The sequence below is a fragment of the Ceratotherium simum genome, chromosome 34 (genome assembly GCF_057802395.1).
Source record: "Ceratotherium simum simum isolate JZ-2026a chromosome 34, ASM5780239v1, whole genome shotgun sequence".
NCBI lineage: Eukaryota > Metazoa > Chordata > Mammalia > Perissodactyla > Rhinocerotidae > Ceratotherium > Ceratotherium simum.
Genome location: NC_141933.1, coordinates 10,923,381 through 10,941,570, shown reverse-complemented (window position 1 = coordinate 10,941,570; position 18,190 = coordinate 10,923,381). Strand labels below are relative to the sequence as shown.

At 42.7% G+C, this 18,190-nt stretch overlaps 1 protein-coding gene across 1 annotated transcript; it reads right to left on the bottom strand.

The window, feature by feature from the left end:
• Positions 1–2,424: 2,424 nt before the first annotated feature.
• LOC101396923 (secretoglobin family 1D member-like) lies at positions 2,425–5,826 on the bottom strand. Its single transcript, XM_004437795.3, has 3 exons — positions 5,772–5,826; positions 3,710–3,897; positions 2,425–2,556 (listed from the first exon to the last, which is right to left on the bottom strand). Exons 1-3 carry the CDS (start codon positions 5,824–5,826, stop codon positions 2,503–2,505), a joined length of 297 nt encoding a protein of 98 aa, XP_004437852.2. The 3' UTR covers positions 2,425–2,502.
• Between the last annotated feature and the right edge of the window lie 12,364 nt (positions 5,827–18,190).

Sequence of the window (18,190 nt, the reverse complement as noted above, 5' to 3'; positions counted from 1 at the left end):
TAATCTCCAGATCACAGGGATGCTCAATGCATGTAAACTCTTAGTGTTTTAGAAATAATAATGATGGTTGATAATATTTGTTGTTTTATATTATTAATTTTTCAGTGTATGCTCAAAACAACTCTGTGATATTAATATTATATCACAGAAAGATAAAGTGATAATGGAGGAAGGTGTATGCCTGTCTGTGTGTGCATGTGCATGTCTGTGTGTGTGCATGTGCATGTCTGTGTGTGTGTCTGTGTCTGTGTGTGTAAAAATATGTATCTCTGTGTGTGCTGTTGAGTGTAAAATGTGTGTCTTTGTCAAAGGTTTATTTCAGAATGTAAGAGTCAGAGAGGACTTTAGAGAGGAGGAGACGTGAAATGGACTCTACAGAAAAGATGTCAGCTGTCCTGTGCAGGGAATGATATGGAGGCAAAGGGGACACCACATAACCTGGTGCAAGGGTGTGACTCAACAGGATGCATAAGTGAATGGTATATAGACCACGAGGCTGAGCACAGAATCCTTTGTGAACAGGAAGATGAGATTGGAAGGGTGCCCAGGGATGGGGTCTTGGAAGTACTTGTGTGCAGTGCCCATGGTGGGACTGGATCCCCCAGCAGTGATTCCAATCTGGGTTTCCCAGGCTGTTGCAAGAGCTCCATGAATCCTTGCATCCACCAAGCATAGTATGTAGACTGAATATGCAATGTGTTTCACAAAGTAAGGACTAATTTAAGTGTACATATTTCTTGATGTGAATAAAAATACACATTTATTCTAAAAGCATGCTGATAATACATGATAGTAGATAACTGTTATCTTCTATTTCTCAATCAAGAGGTTGTATAAAAATACCTACTACATGTAATTTGAGAGTGAGTTTAGGACTAAGTCCTCTTATGTGAAACATTTGGAAGCACGTGCCCACTAGTATTTCAGGGTTATGGAAGTGAGATCAGGATCACATTTTGGTTTTAGGAGGGTCACTTTTGTGTCAATGAGGAGGATGTATTGCAGGAAGGTATCCCAGAGCCCAGGAGACCATTTAGGAGACATTTGCCCAAGCTAGGAAGGACTAGAACTGGACTGTGATGATGGCTGTGGGGATGGAAAGGAGGGGATGCTCAGAAGTGATGCTGTGGCAGTGAAGGGCACAGAACTTTATGGACTCTTAGATGTCAGGAGGGAGATGAACTATACTAAGCTCATAAAACTCCCTAAAATGTTCACAATCCCTGGAATTTGTAGTATTATCCTTCCTTGGCAAAAAACGACTTTACAGATGTGATAAAGTTACAGATTTTCAGCTGGGAAGATTATCCTGAATTTTCTGGTGCCTTCTAAATGCAATCCCATATATTTTATATGAAGGAGGCAGAAGAAGATTAGACACACTCAGAAAAGGAGAAGGCAATGTGACCTCAAGGGGAAGAGATTGGAGTGATGTGGCTACAATTCAGGAATACCATCAGCCATCAAAGCTGGAAGCAGCTATGAGATTTTCATCTCCACTTTCCAAAAGGAGCAATGATTTTGATTGCTGACACGATTTTGGCAGCGTCTTAGAGAGTTTGAACTTCTGTCTTCCAAACTTTGAGAAAATGAGCTAATTTAAGCCACCAAGTGTGTTACAGCAGCTACTGAAAACTAACCCAAAGCCTATGATGTACCTAAATTTTCTGAGTCAGATGCCTCATTGGGTGGTGGGTCCATTGACCAGGATGAGGGTACATATGGAAGAGGAGTAGGTTGTGGGCAGCCTATGAGTTCGAGTTTATATATTCCTTCAGAAATAACTGTGGAGTGCTTGAATGGAGTTGTTCAGATGACAGCTGGATGCTTGTTTCTGGAGCTCTTGGGAGAATTTGGGGAGGGACCATTAGCCTCAGGTGTTAGTGAGTGGTGTAAATATTGATGACCCATGTGAGTGAGTGTGCAGAGCAAAAAAGAGTTAAGTGAAATTGAACCCTGGGGATTCACTAAAATTGAGAGGTAGATGAAAACAAATTACACTGGACAGTTCGTAGGATTGAAACCATAGTGAAGGGGTAACAACCAAGCAGGTTGGTTGTGGTTATGATGAGGACAAAATATGAGTGAAACTGTTGGTTGGGAACCACATGACTGGCCAGACATCCAGGCTACAAGTATCACTCAGTAAAGACCAGTAGCAGAAACGTTTTAATTGCTTTTTACCCTCAGGATCATTTTCAGTCATGGCAATATAAATGGGAAATCTGCAAAGTGACGCAGCATGATTCATGACAAATATTTCCTCTTATGATCCCTGCACCTCAGGCTGCCATGGGTAACTGGACATTGAGTCTCTGAAATTTACTAGTGACAACACCCAATGGCCACTTCATGATGAAAACCACCCCAACTCGAGGCCAGAGACTGTTGGATAATGACAAGACAAGTAGAGATGTGCTGGGAAAGTAATTTATTGAAGCAGGATATTGAAACCTTTACATTTTCCAGGAAAGAGCAGGTGATCATGGAAAGAAAGAGGTACTACGATAGAAGATTTGACAAATCATTGTAACCACACTTGAACAGTATTTTCCCCTGAAATAGAAAAAAAAAGAAAGAAATGGAAAGTCAGTCTTGCTGCTCCTGGAGATGACATATTAACATAGATTGCTGTTCACACCAAGACATCAATGAAATTTTAACAAACAAAAGGCAAATGGAAGATATCAGGCAGGACCCCAGTGTGCACGTGAAATAAATACACGTGATACAGTTACAACCAACCATGTAAGTCAGGAAAGCACCATTTCCATAGTCCAGCCTGTAAACCCTGAGGTGACCCAAGAGTAGGACTCAGGTTTCTATGGAAGGAGGGAGGTGAAGGGTTGGACAGAGCAGCCCAGGATTTCTTTTCGCTGATGTCCCGGGACAGGGAACTCTACTTTTTCACTCTAAAGGGGACACAGGGTTGAGAGATCAGAAGAGGGGTGGGAGAGGTCTTGGGAAGTATTGCTTTCAGGACATCCCCAGCATCAGGGTGTAGAAATTCAAAGTGATGGCACATGTGCTTCTCAGCACTGAGAATCCTGCATCTATGGGCATTGGCAGCTGAACTTCATGACCTAAATCCAGTGGTATATGGGTTGACAGACACCTTTAAATATATAATTTCTTGATAAAGACATAACTTAAGTGCTTCACTTTCATAAGGGGTTGCAGGAGACACAACAAGGAGGGTCTCTGCCCACTGGCCATGACAAGGAGGAGAGTCATAGATGAGGACTAGAAAAGTGGGCAGGGGGTAGTTCCCTCCATCCCACCTGTCACCTCCTTCAACACTCCCAACACTCCCCATGAGATTCCACAGGGACTGTGTCCACTGGGTGAGGGAACTCACCCTCAGGAAAGCTTCCAGGCAGGGAGCCAGCAGTGCTTTGGCCCTTCAACATCACTGCATGGGGCCCTGGGTGTGCTCCTCCTCAGGACACTATGGGGAATCCGGCACCCAGACAGGTGTCCTTAGAAGGAGGAACATGCCCAGATGCTCTGTGCAGTCTTGGTATAGCTCAGCAGGTGTAATATTATTATCCATCCTGTGGCCATGGGTCACACTATCAGAGGTGAGCGGTGAGGCAGGTACCTCCACCATCTGTCCTCCCTGCGCCACCCCCCCAAGAGCGGTACCCTGACGTCCTTCCTGGCTGTTCACCTGAGCAGAAGTCTCTATGCACAAAGAAGAAAGCCTTACCAAGGTCTCTGTGATTAGCACTCTGTTCCCAAAGGAGATCTCATTCGTGCATTGCTTCACTTGCAACTTGGCCTCAACAACTTCTTGAGGTGCTGCATATTTCTGAAGTTGTAACTTGTAGACAGAGTCGATAGTGAATAAGAAGCCTGAGAGATCAATAGCAAGGGATGGACAGACGACCGCATTGGCTGGAGCAGAAGAAAAAGAAATACAATTAATGTGAGAAAAGGCGATTTTCTTATGGCTCCTGATATTAGAAATACACAGGAAACCCAGGAATTTTATATTCCCATCTCATCATTGTGCTGATGATCATGTGAGGCCCTCAAGGTCATGATTTCTTCAATGTCACGCTGCAAGTGGCAGAGCTAGGAGTGGACACTAGGTTTCCTGGTTTTCAAGCTTACCCCGATACTTTCAAAGAATACTCTGGTTTGCTGACATTCACTTTCCATAGATTTGAAAGATATTAAGTTTTGCCTGCTAATAGAGTGATACCTTCTTTGTCTTAGATATTGGGCAAGAGGATATTTTTGATAATACAATTTCAAGCAAATGGTAGATTCAGAATCTTACCAGAGATTATAAGGGAGAGTAAATCTGGAGAAGAGTAAGTAAACTATTTATACGTTAGGAGATGCTATTTTAAGGCAAATAAAGAATAGGATTATGCCATTGGATATAGACATAGCTAAAAAGATTTAAAAAAGATAAATCTAATCACTTTGAACACATTTGAAACTTATGCACAAGGTTATCACTGGCTCTTTTATTCTGCAGTGATGTGCAGAGTTCCTTGGAGGGGGTGAAAGGTAGGAAGGGTGGCTCATTCCTGACCCCACTGGAATTGTGCTGAGACTTGAGGTAACCACTTCTCCTGGTCTGGATTGTCCATCCCCCAAAGTCTTTGCAACCACCCTCCAGCCCAGGACATATCCTACCAGGCTCTGATCTGACCCCTGCTCAGACATCAAACTATGCAGAGAATTTGGAGAGGATAAAATCAGAGGCCACACAGGGAAAGAGGTGGACATTTAGAAAGTCAGAGGAAAGAGAAAAGACTCAACAAGAATGTCAGTATCAAGGTCAGGAAGACATGCAAAAGTACTGTTGAATGAATAGCTAGAGTTAATCTAGAAAACTAGAAATTGTAGCCCTAAGGATTGTACTAGTTCGACTATAATTCCTGGTAGTACTCCTAGAAAACTAGTAGTACTTGTAGACACACTGAGTGCTGCTTATTCACAGAGATCACTTGAAGATTTATTATTCAGAGATTCAGAGAACACTGCCTCTTCTTGAACTGAGAACTCTCCAAAAACTCTTCCAGCTGTAATATTTTATGAATCTGAATTTGAGTTAAACAGCTGTGGACTCGGGCCAGCCCCATGGCCTAGTGGTTAAGTTTGGAGAACCTCACTTCGGCGGCCCGGGTTCAGTTCCCGGGCACAGACCTACACCACTTGTCAGCAGCCATGCTGTGGTGATGATCCACATACAAAATAGAGGAAGATTGGCATAGATGTTACCTCAGGGTGAATACTCCTCAAGAAAAAAGAAAGCTGTGGACTTAACTGGCACCTAGTAATCTCTGGAGGGAGGATGTCTGATAACTACGAGATGTCTTCTTGATACCTAGAGCTGGACTCCTGACACTCTTCATCGCACCCCGTTGTCATAGCTACTCTCCGTGGTAGCTGTAAAACCCAATGATAAGAGGAGACTTGGGGAGATTCAGCATTTTGTTCTAGGTCAAAGCGCTGGTAAGTGGCAGAGCCATGATACACATCCAAATCTTATGTCCTGCTGCTTCTCAAACACGGATCACAGAAAAGGAGTGAGGCTTCAGGTGGAAAACTCTTAAAATTGGCCTGTAATGGTTTTTTGTAAAAGTTCCAGAGTATTGGGATTTGATAAAATGAGTCCTGGGCTTTTTGGGGACTAGATCACAAGCAGAGGAAAAAGTTTTGATTTTGATCTGCTCATACCCAATTAAGTTCACCTAGTTCAGAGAACGTTACTTACCAGGGCTGGTGCTGGACTGATCAGAAATGATACTCACCCTCATAGCAGCAAAGGGCCAGACTGACCAGCAGGACAGACAGGGACAGCCTCATGGTGGTTTATTCGCTTTGAGCTTTCAGCTTTAGCAAACAATGAGCTATTAGGAGCTGGACTCAGGAGCCTGGAGAGCCCAGGGCTATTTGTACCTAGTAAGCCTCACTGGCCCTTCCCACATGGCACATGGCAGGTCACAAGGTCTGGTTTCCAGCCCTCCCTTCCTCACTCAGAGCTGATGCCATCCATCTGTGTCGCATTCCCCACACCTCCCTCCTCCCTGAGTGGGCAAGACTCCAGGAAAGCAGCCCTGAGGGATTCTGCTGTGTCCTCCAGGAGAGCATTCAGGCACCTCTGGAAATGTGTCCTGTTTGCTCAGTTTGCCTTTGACCTTTTGATCATTGTATCTTTGTTCTTTGTGACAGTGCAGAGGCACAGGTGTGTTCTGACATCAGGAGGGCAGATCAGGGACCGGGAAGCCCGAGGCTGCACTTTGGTTATAGAGACAGGCTGTAGGGAGACCCAGCTTTGACCCCTCCTCTGCTTGCTGATAGCTGACCATGCCTGGTTCAGGTGCACATTGATCAAGTCTGAACAAGAATTATCCTCTCCCTCATTTCGCCTTCCATCAACACCATCTTCATGCAGAGGTACCTTCAAACATTGTTGAACACATCCCACCCTTGGAGAATTTCCTTGGGGAAAACCTCCATATCTGTTCTCTCCCAGCTCATTCCAAGGCCAGAGTCTTTGTTTTTGGTGGAGTTGACAACAACGCAGAGGTTCATATTCTCAGTCCATGAAGAGCAAGGCTGCCATGATGATTAGCCACCCACCTGTCATCTTACGTCGGTGTGATGATTAAATGAACTCAATGTCCTTTTTTCCCATGAGGTCCTGGGGTGTCAAGAGCCAGGCAAGCAACACAAGTGTTGACAGTTTCTCTGCTGTTGGGTTCCAGGCCGGGAAGATGATGGAATGAAGAGACAGGTGCACAGGGTGGGTACCCACTTCCCCTTCTCCCATGGGCTCAAGTCTTCCATTCAAGCCTAGCTTTGCTATCTGGGTCAATTTCATTTTTAATGGAAGTGAAGGCAGCCCCCAGCTAAAGTAATACACTCCCCACCTGCCATTCCACTGTTGTGCCACCCTGCTCTGTGTGAGTAGGAAGCATTTTCTTTCATCAGAAATTACCCATCTAAATGAACATATGTTAGAGAGGACTCACACTCCTGGCCAGAAGTTTGCAGTCTGAATTGTGCAATCAAATCACTTGGGAGATTTTAAAAAACACAGATTCCCTGACTCTCCTCTCTGGAGATTTTGAGTCAGTAGGTCTGAGGTGATGCCCAGACACCTGTATTATTTGAACACCACTGGTGATTCTGAGGAGCATCAGGACTGAGAACCACCGAGAAAAAGTCCTTTATTAACAAGGGGCATATTTATGGCCTGTGTTGTCAGTGAGCACATTGCAGGGTTTGGATAAGTCCCAGTGGAGGGCCATAGTGGTATCAGCATCAATTTCACGAGATGGTGGGGGGTCCTTCTAGGTGGTTCTGCCTCCATCACCGGGACAGGAGGCATGGTGGTGAGGACCACAGAGATCTGGGTTCAGAATGTTCATGGTCTCAGACCTTAGGACAGTTAGTCAGTTTATATAAGAGAACCCAGTTTTCTCAACTGGAAAAGGTACTAGTAAAAGTGCCCCATGATAGGTTTGGTATGATGAATAACTGTGTGCAGGTGTGTAAATTTACCAGCGTCCAGCACATACTAAACTCTCAAAAAACCTTGAATACTATTATACTGTTCTCTTTGTCAAACATCATGGGTTGTCACCAGTTCCTAGTTTAGAGCGCTGATGAAGACCACATAATCACCACTTTTCAGAACTTTAAGGAAAGCTAGATACGCCTCCTTTCTCTGAAATATATGGAGGAGGAAATCAGGTGCATGGTCGGAGTCTACAGACCCATGGACATGAATTAAGTAGTCAAAGCTCTCTTACTGCATGCTGAGCTTCAGAATGTCTCCATATCTGCTGAACAGAGCTTGTGCTGGCACAGACTCCGGTTCACAGTATATTCCATCAGGGAGGGGCATATTTTTATTATTCCGAAGGCTCTTCACAACTGTTCAGGGTTTTTTTAGTTTCCATACACAGTTCATGCTTTTTCATGTCTGCCCTCTTCCTTGCCTAATTGACTCACTATTTCAGTTCAATCTTCCTATTCTGGGGGGATTGGTCCCTGACCCCAATGACTTGGTCAATGTCCCTTTTGTAGGCTCTGCCAGTACACTGGATGTCTTTTGACTCAATTACGAGGTTGTAGATTTATAAACGTACAATCAGTTAACTCATGTGAGCCCCTCTGGACTTCATCTCCATAATTGCAGGACAATATCTGGTTTCCTCATCCTTGCTTAGCACAGTGCCTGGCACAGAGAAGAGGAACATCAAGCATTCCTTGCCGGAACCATACAGTTGTCATCTTCCATACAAGTCCCTGGGTTGCAAAACCATCTATAGCTAATAACAATAGAGGTAATAAAGAGTAGAAATATTTTTGCTTGCTAACTATGGCCAGACACTGTGCAAACACAATTTATTATATTTCCTTAAAATTTAATTATCATGTTAAATGACAAGACATTTTTATTGCGTAAAATGAGAGAGTGAGAACTGAAGAAAGAGATGAGGTATATCAGTGAGAATGAGATTCTATCATATATATTAGAGGCCTTTAGAATTCAAGGAAGAAGAAAGCCCTTATGAGCTTGCATTCTCCAGGAAGGAAGACTTTGTGAGGAGGCGATGACTGAGTTTGATCCTGAAGGACAAACTAGGTGAGGATGACAGAACAGAGAAAATATGGGGAGCATCTGGGCAAACGCATTGCCCTGAAGCTGAGCTTTGCACACTAGAGGATACAGATGCCCACATTCCTGCTGGTGTCTGTCTGCACTATAGCTCTACTCACTGTCCACTGTGTGAGGCTACCTTGCACTACTGACCTTTTACCAAAGGGCAAATTCTTTTAGATATTTCTCCATGACATAGTTTCCCAACCATGGCTTTACTGACATTAGAGGCTGAAGAATTCTTTTTTTTTGGTTTGTTTTTTGCTGAGGAAAATTCACCCTGATCTAACATCTGTTCCAATCTTCCTCCATTGTTTTTTTTTAAATATGGGCTGCCAGCACAGCATGGCTGCTAACAGAGCAATGTAGGTCCACGCCCAGGAACCGCATCTGGGCCACGAAAGTGGAGCAGGCTGAACTTAACCACTAGGATGTTGGGGCCATGCCTGAAGAATTCTTTTTTGAGTGGATGTCCTGAGCATTGCAGGTTTTTACCAGCATCCCTGGTTTCTACCCACTTGATGCCAATAGCAAACCACCCACCCTGTGGAGACACCACAAACATCTCTAGACACGGATGTTGTTCACAGGGGTGGGTGGGGTGAGGGAGTAAATCAGCCCCAGAATAGATTCACTGCTCTAGCAGTGGAAATACTTTATATCAGATCTCCCATATACCCCTTGCAATACACCTAAGGACCTGAGGTTCACAACTGTGGATGCCTACAGTTACCAGAAAATGTGGGCATTCACTGGAGGGAAAATTACTAACAAATAGACAAGATACTGGTGTAGTTTTCTAATGAGCTGTCACACATGTATGAGATTAAATATTTAAGTGCACATTTTAAGGAAATGTCAAGTTGTGTAAAGTTCAGGGTTTTGGTGAATGAGCCAAAGAGAATTACCTGGGGCTGACCTGATCCTTCCTCAGCATCTAAATCCGGCTCACTGACCCAAGTCGTTAGATGGATCTGGTTTAGATTGGATCAAGGGAATGGTTACTTCTGGGGAACAGGGAGACTGAGGTGGCCCAGTCCCTGATGCATGGGCTCCAACTTACTCCTCTCCTCACCTGTCCCCTCCCTGTTGTGACTGCAAAGTCCTCATCCAGGAATAGAAAGAAGGTGATGTCACACTGATGTCTTATTTTAGTGTTGGGTTTGATCCCTGCCTTTACTAAAGATTCAAATTTAAATGAGCTTCTCTCTCTAAATAGACAGAATAATAAAACATGTATAATAATCAGTGAATTCTTTGTAAAAATTCAAAATCTGTCCTGAAAAGCAGTCACACAACAATTAATAAAGCAGCTGCAGGTTGACTATTGTCACACAAAGAGCAGAGGTGCACAGGCCGTGCCCTCAAGGAGCATGAACAGGGAGGAAAGGGCCATGGGATCAGGTCCTAGGATGTCAGGAGAGAGCTACACTTGGAGAGCCATGGAGTCCTCAGAAGGGAGGTCCCGGAGATTTGTGGGCCAGAAAAGGGCACAAGAAGTGGGCTGTCTTTGATGTGGCATTCGGAATGAATAAGGAGTTTCAATTCAGAGGGACTGAGGCAAGGACAGTGGGAGAGGGAAGTTCACAGGGAGCAGAGGCCTGGAGCAGAAACTGTGGGGCCTGCACAGAAATCAACCAGGAGCTCACATAGGGTAGTTGTGGGAGTCAAGGTCACAAGGATCCATATGAACCATAAAATGAAGGTCCGTAATGCTGAAATGCAAGCTATCAATAGTGTTGGGAGTGACCTCTACAGTCAGAACACCTAGATCTTTATCCAAGCTCTACCATCCACTAGCTGTGTGCCCTTGGTCAAGTTACTTTACCTCTCTTGCCTCATTGTCTGCAGCTGGGGAGAAATGATGTGCCCACCTCATGGGGAGGGTGACCACACATCCCAGTTTACTCAGGAGAATCCTGATTTATGTTGCTCTTCTAGCATTCCATTCATTTAGTGACCTCTTTCACCCTCCAAAGTGCCCTAGTTTTGCCAATAAGTTTCATCATTAACCTGCTCATTGGGTTGTTGTCATAAAGACTAAAAGAGGCTGTCACCAATGCCCAGCATCAAGTAGGTCCTATGTAATTGTTTGCAATTCATGTTTTTTTTTTTTTTTTTTTTTTTTTTTTTAAAGATTTTATTTATTCATTTTTTTTTCCCCCCAAAGCCCCAGTAGACAGCTGTATGTCATAGGTTCACATCCTTCTAGTTGCTGTACGTGGGACTCGGCCTCGCGTTGGACGGAGAAGTGGTGCCTCGGGGCGCTCCCGGGATCCGAACCCGGGCCGCCAGCATCAGAGCGCGCGCACTCAACCGCCAAGCCACGGGGCCGGCCCTGCAATTCATGTTTTATTGAATTTTGAAAACATGTAAATGCGGATTGGTGCTGGATGTTGAAAAGATGACTAGGCCAACAATATGTAGAATATGTTTGATAAGAAATGATATGTAGGAGCTGGAAGTCAAGACAGCGGTGAAAGCAGACTCTGAACTCACCTCCTCCTGCAGACACAGCCAATTTACAACTACTCATGGAAAAATTACCCCTGAGACAGAACTGAAAACTGGATAAGAGGAACTCCTGCAACAAAGGACAGTCCTAATTGAGGTGTAAGAGGCAGAAACTCCCTTCTGGAGAGAAAAAACGCCGCCTTCACAAGCCGCCAGCTTCACGGCCGCCCGGGAGCAGCCCACAGGTACCCAGCCCTCCCTGGAGGAGCAGGACCCTGAGCCGGGAGCGACCCCGCTGTAGGCATTTTGTCGACCCAGCACAATCGAGACAAGTGGCATAATATCTGACTTTGCCTGCTACTAAAACATTGGGGAGTACCCCCAGAAAACCTGGTTCACAAAGAAATTAAAACCGGCTCTTAAAGGGCCCACGTGCAAACTCACCGGTTTCAGAAAGCATCCTAAAATCACCAGAAAGAAAAGTGCAGTGCTTTGGTGAAAAGAGACTCACCTGATAGGCCCTGAGTGCATCTCGGTGAGAGGTGAGACCTCTCCAGGGACTGGGACATTGGCGGCGGCCACTCTTGTGGCCTGCTGTGAGCATGCTGACACAGATGCCATTGGAGTTCTCCCTGAGGCCTGCTAGCCCAGGTCTGCCCCACTCACTAGAGCAACAATTTAATCCAGCTCAGCCAGGGCAGGCAGCCCACCCTAGAGACTGGTACCACCCAACAACAAGCCCTCAGGCAACTTGTGGGCCTGCATAGATTGGTGACTGGATTCTCTGCAGCCTGGTGACTGAGCTGACTTCAGTGGGGCAGGGCATGCAAAAGGAGCAGGTGGAGAGTGTGGGGCAGTGGTGAAGTGTGTGGGGCTCCCGCCGTGGAGAGACTGGGTCCACTTCGGGGCGCACACACGGGGCAGGACTGTGTTGACTGTGTGTGTGGACCTGTGGGCAGCAGGGCTTGTCAGCTGCAGAAGACTTGTGCTTCTCAAAGACCCACATGGGGGTTTGCCCCACCTTCCAAAGTCTGAAACAATTGGGTGCTCCTATGCCTGAGGCCAGCCCCACCCAGCTGCAATCCTCAGAGAGCTGACAAGGGACCTAAAGGCTGGAGGCTTATAGCAATTGTAAGGCCCTGAGCCTAACAACCTGCCACGCTGGGGGCCTACTCACTTGAAAGAAATACTGCAACACAAATGTGGTATTAGAACTTGCAGCCAACTGTGCTGGGGCTCCCCACACCTGATAAAGAGACTGAAGGGCCCACAACAGCTACAAACAGCTGAGCATTACAACAGCTGACCAGGAGCATAACTCGGCCTACCTGGGCACCTACAGGGAGAGCAAACAGGCTACAACAGAAGGACACAAGTAGCCCACATAGTGCTCACCCCTGGAACATTGAGAACTGAGGGAAGCACACTGCAGGCCTCCTAAGGCGTCACTTGTATAAGGTCACCTATCCAAGAGCAGGAGACATAGCTGACCTACCTAATACGTAGACACAAGCACAGGGAAAGAGGCAAAATTAGGAGACAAAGGAATACATTCCAAGTAAGGGAACAGGACAAAACCCCAGAAAAGGAACTAAGCGAAACAGAAATGAGCAACCTACCCGACAGAGAGTTCAAACTAAGAGTGTTAAGGATGCTCACTGATCTGAGGAGACGAATAGATGAACTCAGTGAGAATGTCAACAAAGAAATGGAAGATATAAAAAAGAACCAATCAGAAATGAAGAATACGATACTGGATGAATTTTTCTAGTGAAAAATTCACTAGAGGGACTCAAAAGCAGAGTAGAGGATACAGAAGAACGGATCTGCGAGCTGGACGAAAGACTAGAAGAAATTACCCAAGCTGAACAGGTAAAAGAGAAAAGAATTAAAAAGAGTGAAGACAGTCTAAGGGACGTCTGGGACAACATCAAGCACACTAACATCCATGGTATAGGTGTCCTGGAAGGAGAAGAGCGAGACAAAGGGGCAGAGAATCTATTTCAAGAAATAATAGATGAAAACTTCCCTAACCTAAGGAAGGAAACAGACATCCAGGTACAGGAAGCACAGAGAGCTGCAAACAAGATACACCCAAAGAGGCGCACACCAAGACACATCATAATCAAAATTAGAGATATTTTCAATCTAGAATTAAAGATAAAGAGAGAATCCTAATAGCCGCCAGAGAAAGAAAAGTTACATACAAAGGAAACCCCATAAGCCTATCAGCTGACTTCTCAGCAGAAACCTTACAGGCTAGAAGAGAGTGGCAAGATATATTTAAAGTGCTAAAAGGAAAAAACTTACAGCCAAGAATACTCTACCCAGGAGGTTATCATTCAAAATGGAAGGAGAGATCAAAAATTTCCCAGACAAGCAAAAATTAAAGGAGTTTGTCACCAAGAAACCAGTGCTACAGGAAACGTTAAAGGGACTGATTTAAGGGGAAAAGAGAAGACCACAAATAGGAAAAATTATCTATTTCCATGATAAGAGGGCAATGGATACAAATGCACAAAAAAGAGGTTAGATATGATATCAAAAACATAAAATGAGGGAGGAAGGGAGTTAAAGAGTAGAGCTTTCAGACAGAGGTCAAACTAAAGAGACCATCAATTCTGTATAGAAGGAGAAAGGAACAGAGAAGGACTACTAAAACACTGAGAAAAAAAGTTAAAAAATGGCAGTAAGTACATACTTATCAATAGCTACTTTAAACGTCAATGGACTACATGCCCCAATTAAAAGGCATAGGGTGGCTAATTGGATAAAACACCAAGACCCGTATATATACTGCATACAAGAGACACAGTTCAGACCTAAAGACACTCACAAACTGAAAGTGAAGGGATGGAAAAAGATACTCCACACAAATGGCAATGAAAAGAAAGCTGGGGTAGCAGTACTCATATCAGACAAAGTAGACTTTAAAACAAAAACTGTAAAAAGAGACAAAGAAGGGCATTACATAATGATAAAGGGAACAATCCAACAAGAGGATATAACACTTGTAAATATCTACGCACCCAATGTAGGTGAACCTAAATATATAAAGCAATTATTTACAGACATAAAAAGAGAAATAGACAGTAACACAATAATAGTAGGGGAATTTGACACTCCACTTACACCGATGGATAGATCATCCAAACAGAAGATCAATAAGGAAACATTGGCCTTAAATGACACACTAGAACAGATGGACCTAGGAGATACATACAGAGCATTCCATCCAAAAACTGAAGAATACACGTTCTTTTCAAATGCACATGGAACATTCTCCAGGATTGATCACATATTAGGCCACAAAACAAGTCTCCATAAATTTAAGAAGATTGAAATAATACCAAGCATCTTTTCTGACCACAACGGTATGAAACTAGAAATCAACTATAGGAAGAAAATCAGAAAAGCCACAAATACGTGGAGATTAAACAAAATGCTACTGAACAACGACTGGGTCAATGAAGAAATCAAAGAAGAAATAAAAACAAATACCTGGAGACAAATGTACATGAAAATACGACATGCCAGAATTTATGGGATACGGCAAAAGCGGTTCTAAGAGGGAAGTTTATAGCATTACAGGCCTATCTCAACAAACAAGAAAAATCTCAAATAAGCAATCTAACAGTACACCTAAAGGAACTGGAAAAAGAAGAACAAACCAAGCCCAAAATCAGTAGAAGAAGGGAAATAATAAAAATCAGAGCAGAAATAAATGAAATAGAGACTAAAAAAACAATAGAAAAAATTAATAAAACCAAGAGCTGGTTCTTTGAAAAGATCAACAAAATTGACAAACCTTTAGCTAGACTCACCAAGAAAAAAAGAGAGAAGGCACAAATAAGTAAAATCAGAAATGAAAGAGGAGAAATTACAACAGACACCTCAGAAATACAAAAGATTATAAGAGAATACTATGAAAAGCTATATGCCAACCAATTCGACAATCTGGAAGAAATGGATAAATTCTTAGAATCATACAATCTTCCAAAACTGGATCAAGAAGAAGTAGAGAATTTGAATAGATCAATCACCAGTAAGGAGATCGAAACAGTAATCACAAAGTTCCCCAAAAATAAAAGTCCAGGACCAGATGGCTTCCCTGGTCAATTCTACCAAACATTCAAAAAAGAGTTAATACCTATCCTTCTCAAACTCTTCCAAAAAATTAAGGAGGGGTGGAAGCTCCCTAACTCATCTACGAAGCCGACATTACCCTGATACCAAAACCAGACAAGGACAACACAAAAAAAGAAAATTACAGGCCAATATCACTGATGAACATTGATGCAAAAATCCTCAACAAAACACTAGCAAATCGCATACAAGAAAACATTAAAAGGATTATACACCATGATCAAGTGGGATTTATTCCAGGTATGCAGGGATGGTTTAACGCTTGCAAATCAATCAACGTGATACACCACATTAATAAAATGAAGAATAAAAATCACATGATTATCTCAATAGCTGCAGAGAAAGCATTTGACAAGATACAGCATCCATTTATGATAAAAACTCTGAATAAAATGGGGATAGAAGGAAAGTACCTCAACATAATAAAGACCATATATGAGAAACCCACAGCTAATATCATCCTCAATGGTGAAAAACTGAAAGCTATCCCTCTAAGAACAGGAACCAGACAAGGATGCCCACTGTCACCACTCCTATTTAACACAGTACTGGAAGTCCTAGCCAGAGCAATCAGGCAAGAGAAAGAAATAAAAGGGATCCAAATTGGAAAAGAAGAAGTGAAACTGTCACTATTTGCAGATGACATGATTTTATATATAGAAAACCCTAAAGAATCCACCAGAAAACTTTTAGAAGTAATAAACGAATACGGTAAAGTTGCAGGATACAAAATCAACATACAAAAATCAGTTGCATTTCTATACACTAACAACGAAGTAGCAGAAAGAGAAATTAAGAATACAACCCCATTTACAATTGCAACAAAAAGAATAAAATACCTAGGAATAAACTTAACCAAAGAGGTGAAAGATCTGTACACTGAAAACTATAAAACATTGCTGAAGGAAATTGAAGAAGACACAAAGAAATGGAAAGATATTCCGTGCTCTTGGATTGGAAGAATTAACATAGTTAAGATGTCCATACTTCCTAAAGCCATCTATAGATTCAGTGCAATCCCTATCAAAGTTCCAACAACATTTTTCACAGAAATAGAACAAAGAATCCTAAAATTTATATGGAACAACAAAAGACCCCGAATAGCTAAAGGAATCCTGAGAAAAAAGAACAAAGCTGGAGGTATCACACTCCCTGATTTCAAAATGTACTACAAAGCTATAGTAACCAAAACAGCATGGTACTGGCAAAAAAACAGACACAGATCAATGGAATAGAATCGAAAGCCCAGAAATAAACCCACACATCTATGGACAGCTAATCTTTGACAAAGGAGCCAAGAACATACAATGGAGAAAAGAAAGTCTCTTTAACAAATGGTGTTTGGAAAACTAGATAGCCATATGCAAAATATGAAAGTAGACCCTTACCTTACACCATACACAAAAATTAACTCCAAATGGATTAAAGACTTGAATGTAAGACCTGAAACTATGAAACTTCTAGAAGAAAACATGGGCAGTACGCTCTTCAACATCGGTCTTAACAACATATTTTCAAGCACCATGTCTGACCGGGCAAGAGAAACAATAGAAAAAATAAACAAATGGGACTACATCAAACTAAAAAGCTTCTGCACAGCAAAGGAAACCATCAACAAAACGAAAAGACAACCTAACAATTGGGAGAAGATATTTGCAAACCATACTTCTGATAAGGGCTTAATCTCCAAAATATATAAAGAACTCATGCATCTCAACAACAAAAAAACTACCAACCCAATTAAAAAATGGACAAAAGACCTGAACAGACATTTCTCCAAAGATGATGTACAGATGGCCAACAGACACATGAAAAGATGTTCAAAATCATTACCTATCAGGGAAATGCAAATCAAAACTACAATGAGATATCACCTCACGCCCGTCAGAATGGCTATAATTAACCAGACAGGAAACAACATATGTTGGAGAGGATGTGGAGAGAAGGGAACTCTCATACACTGCTGGTGGGAGTGCAAACTGGTACAGCCACTATGGAAAACAGTATGGAGATTCCTCAAAAAATCAAGGATAGAACTACCATATGACCCAGCTATTCCACTGCTGGGTATTTATCCAAAGAACTTGAAAACACCAATGCGTAAAGATACATGCACCCCTGTGTTCATTGCAGCGTTATTCACAATAGCCAAGACTTGGAAGCAACCTAAGTGCCCATCAAGGGACCAATGGATAAAGAAGCTGTGGTATATATACACAATGGAATACTACTCAGCCATAAGAAATGACAAAATCCAGGCATTTGTGACAACATGGATGGACATTGAGGGTATTATGCAAAGTGAAATAAGTCAGAGGGAGAAGGTCAAATACCGTATGATTTCCTTCGTTAAGTAGTAGATAATAACAACAATAAACAAACACATAGAGACAGAGATTGGATTGGTGGTTACCAGAGGGGAAGGGGGGAGGGAGGAGGGCGAAAGGGATAATTCGGCACATGTGTGTGGTGATGGGTTGTAATTAGTATTTGAGTGGTGAAGATGATGTAATCTATGCAGAAATAGAAGTATAATGATGTACACCTGAAATTTTTACAATGCTATAAACCAATGTTACTGCAATAAACAAAACAAAAAAAAAACAAAAAAAAGAAATAACAATTGAGGGTAAAAAAAAAGAAAATAATTGATATGTAAATTGTATCTCAATAAACCTTTTCTAAGAAGGAGTCAGAAAAATATCAAGTAAGCATGGATCAAATACAGTGCTTTATTTTCAAACTTAGGACTTTGACCTCAGGTCTGAACATGATGATCTCTGGAGCATGTAAAGTAGAATCAGAGTCTTCAGTGGTCTATAATGGTCCTAGTAGTCCTTCAAGGTGTATCACAACATCTTTCTAATTTTTATAAACATAATCGCTGGCAGATGACAGGTAGTTAGTGCCTACTCTGTGCCCAGCCCTGTTCTGAGAACTTACATGTTGTAATTCTCT

Excerpts from the sequence above, each read along its gene's own strand:
- LOC101396923 (XM_004437795.3), bottom strand. The coding sequence starts at position 5,826 with ATGAGGCTGTCCCTGTCTGTCCTGCTGGTCAGTCTGGCCCTTTGCTGC. Across the intron at positions 3,898-5,771 it reads GGCCCTTTGCTGCTATGAGG|CCAATGCGGTCGTCTGTCCA; the intron begins GTGAGTATCATT and ends CTTCTGCTCCAG. Across the intron at positions 2,557-3,709 it reads TGCTAATCACAGAGACCTTG|GGGAAAATACTGTTCAAGTG; the intron begins GTAAGGCTTTCT and ends TTTCTATTTCAG.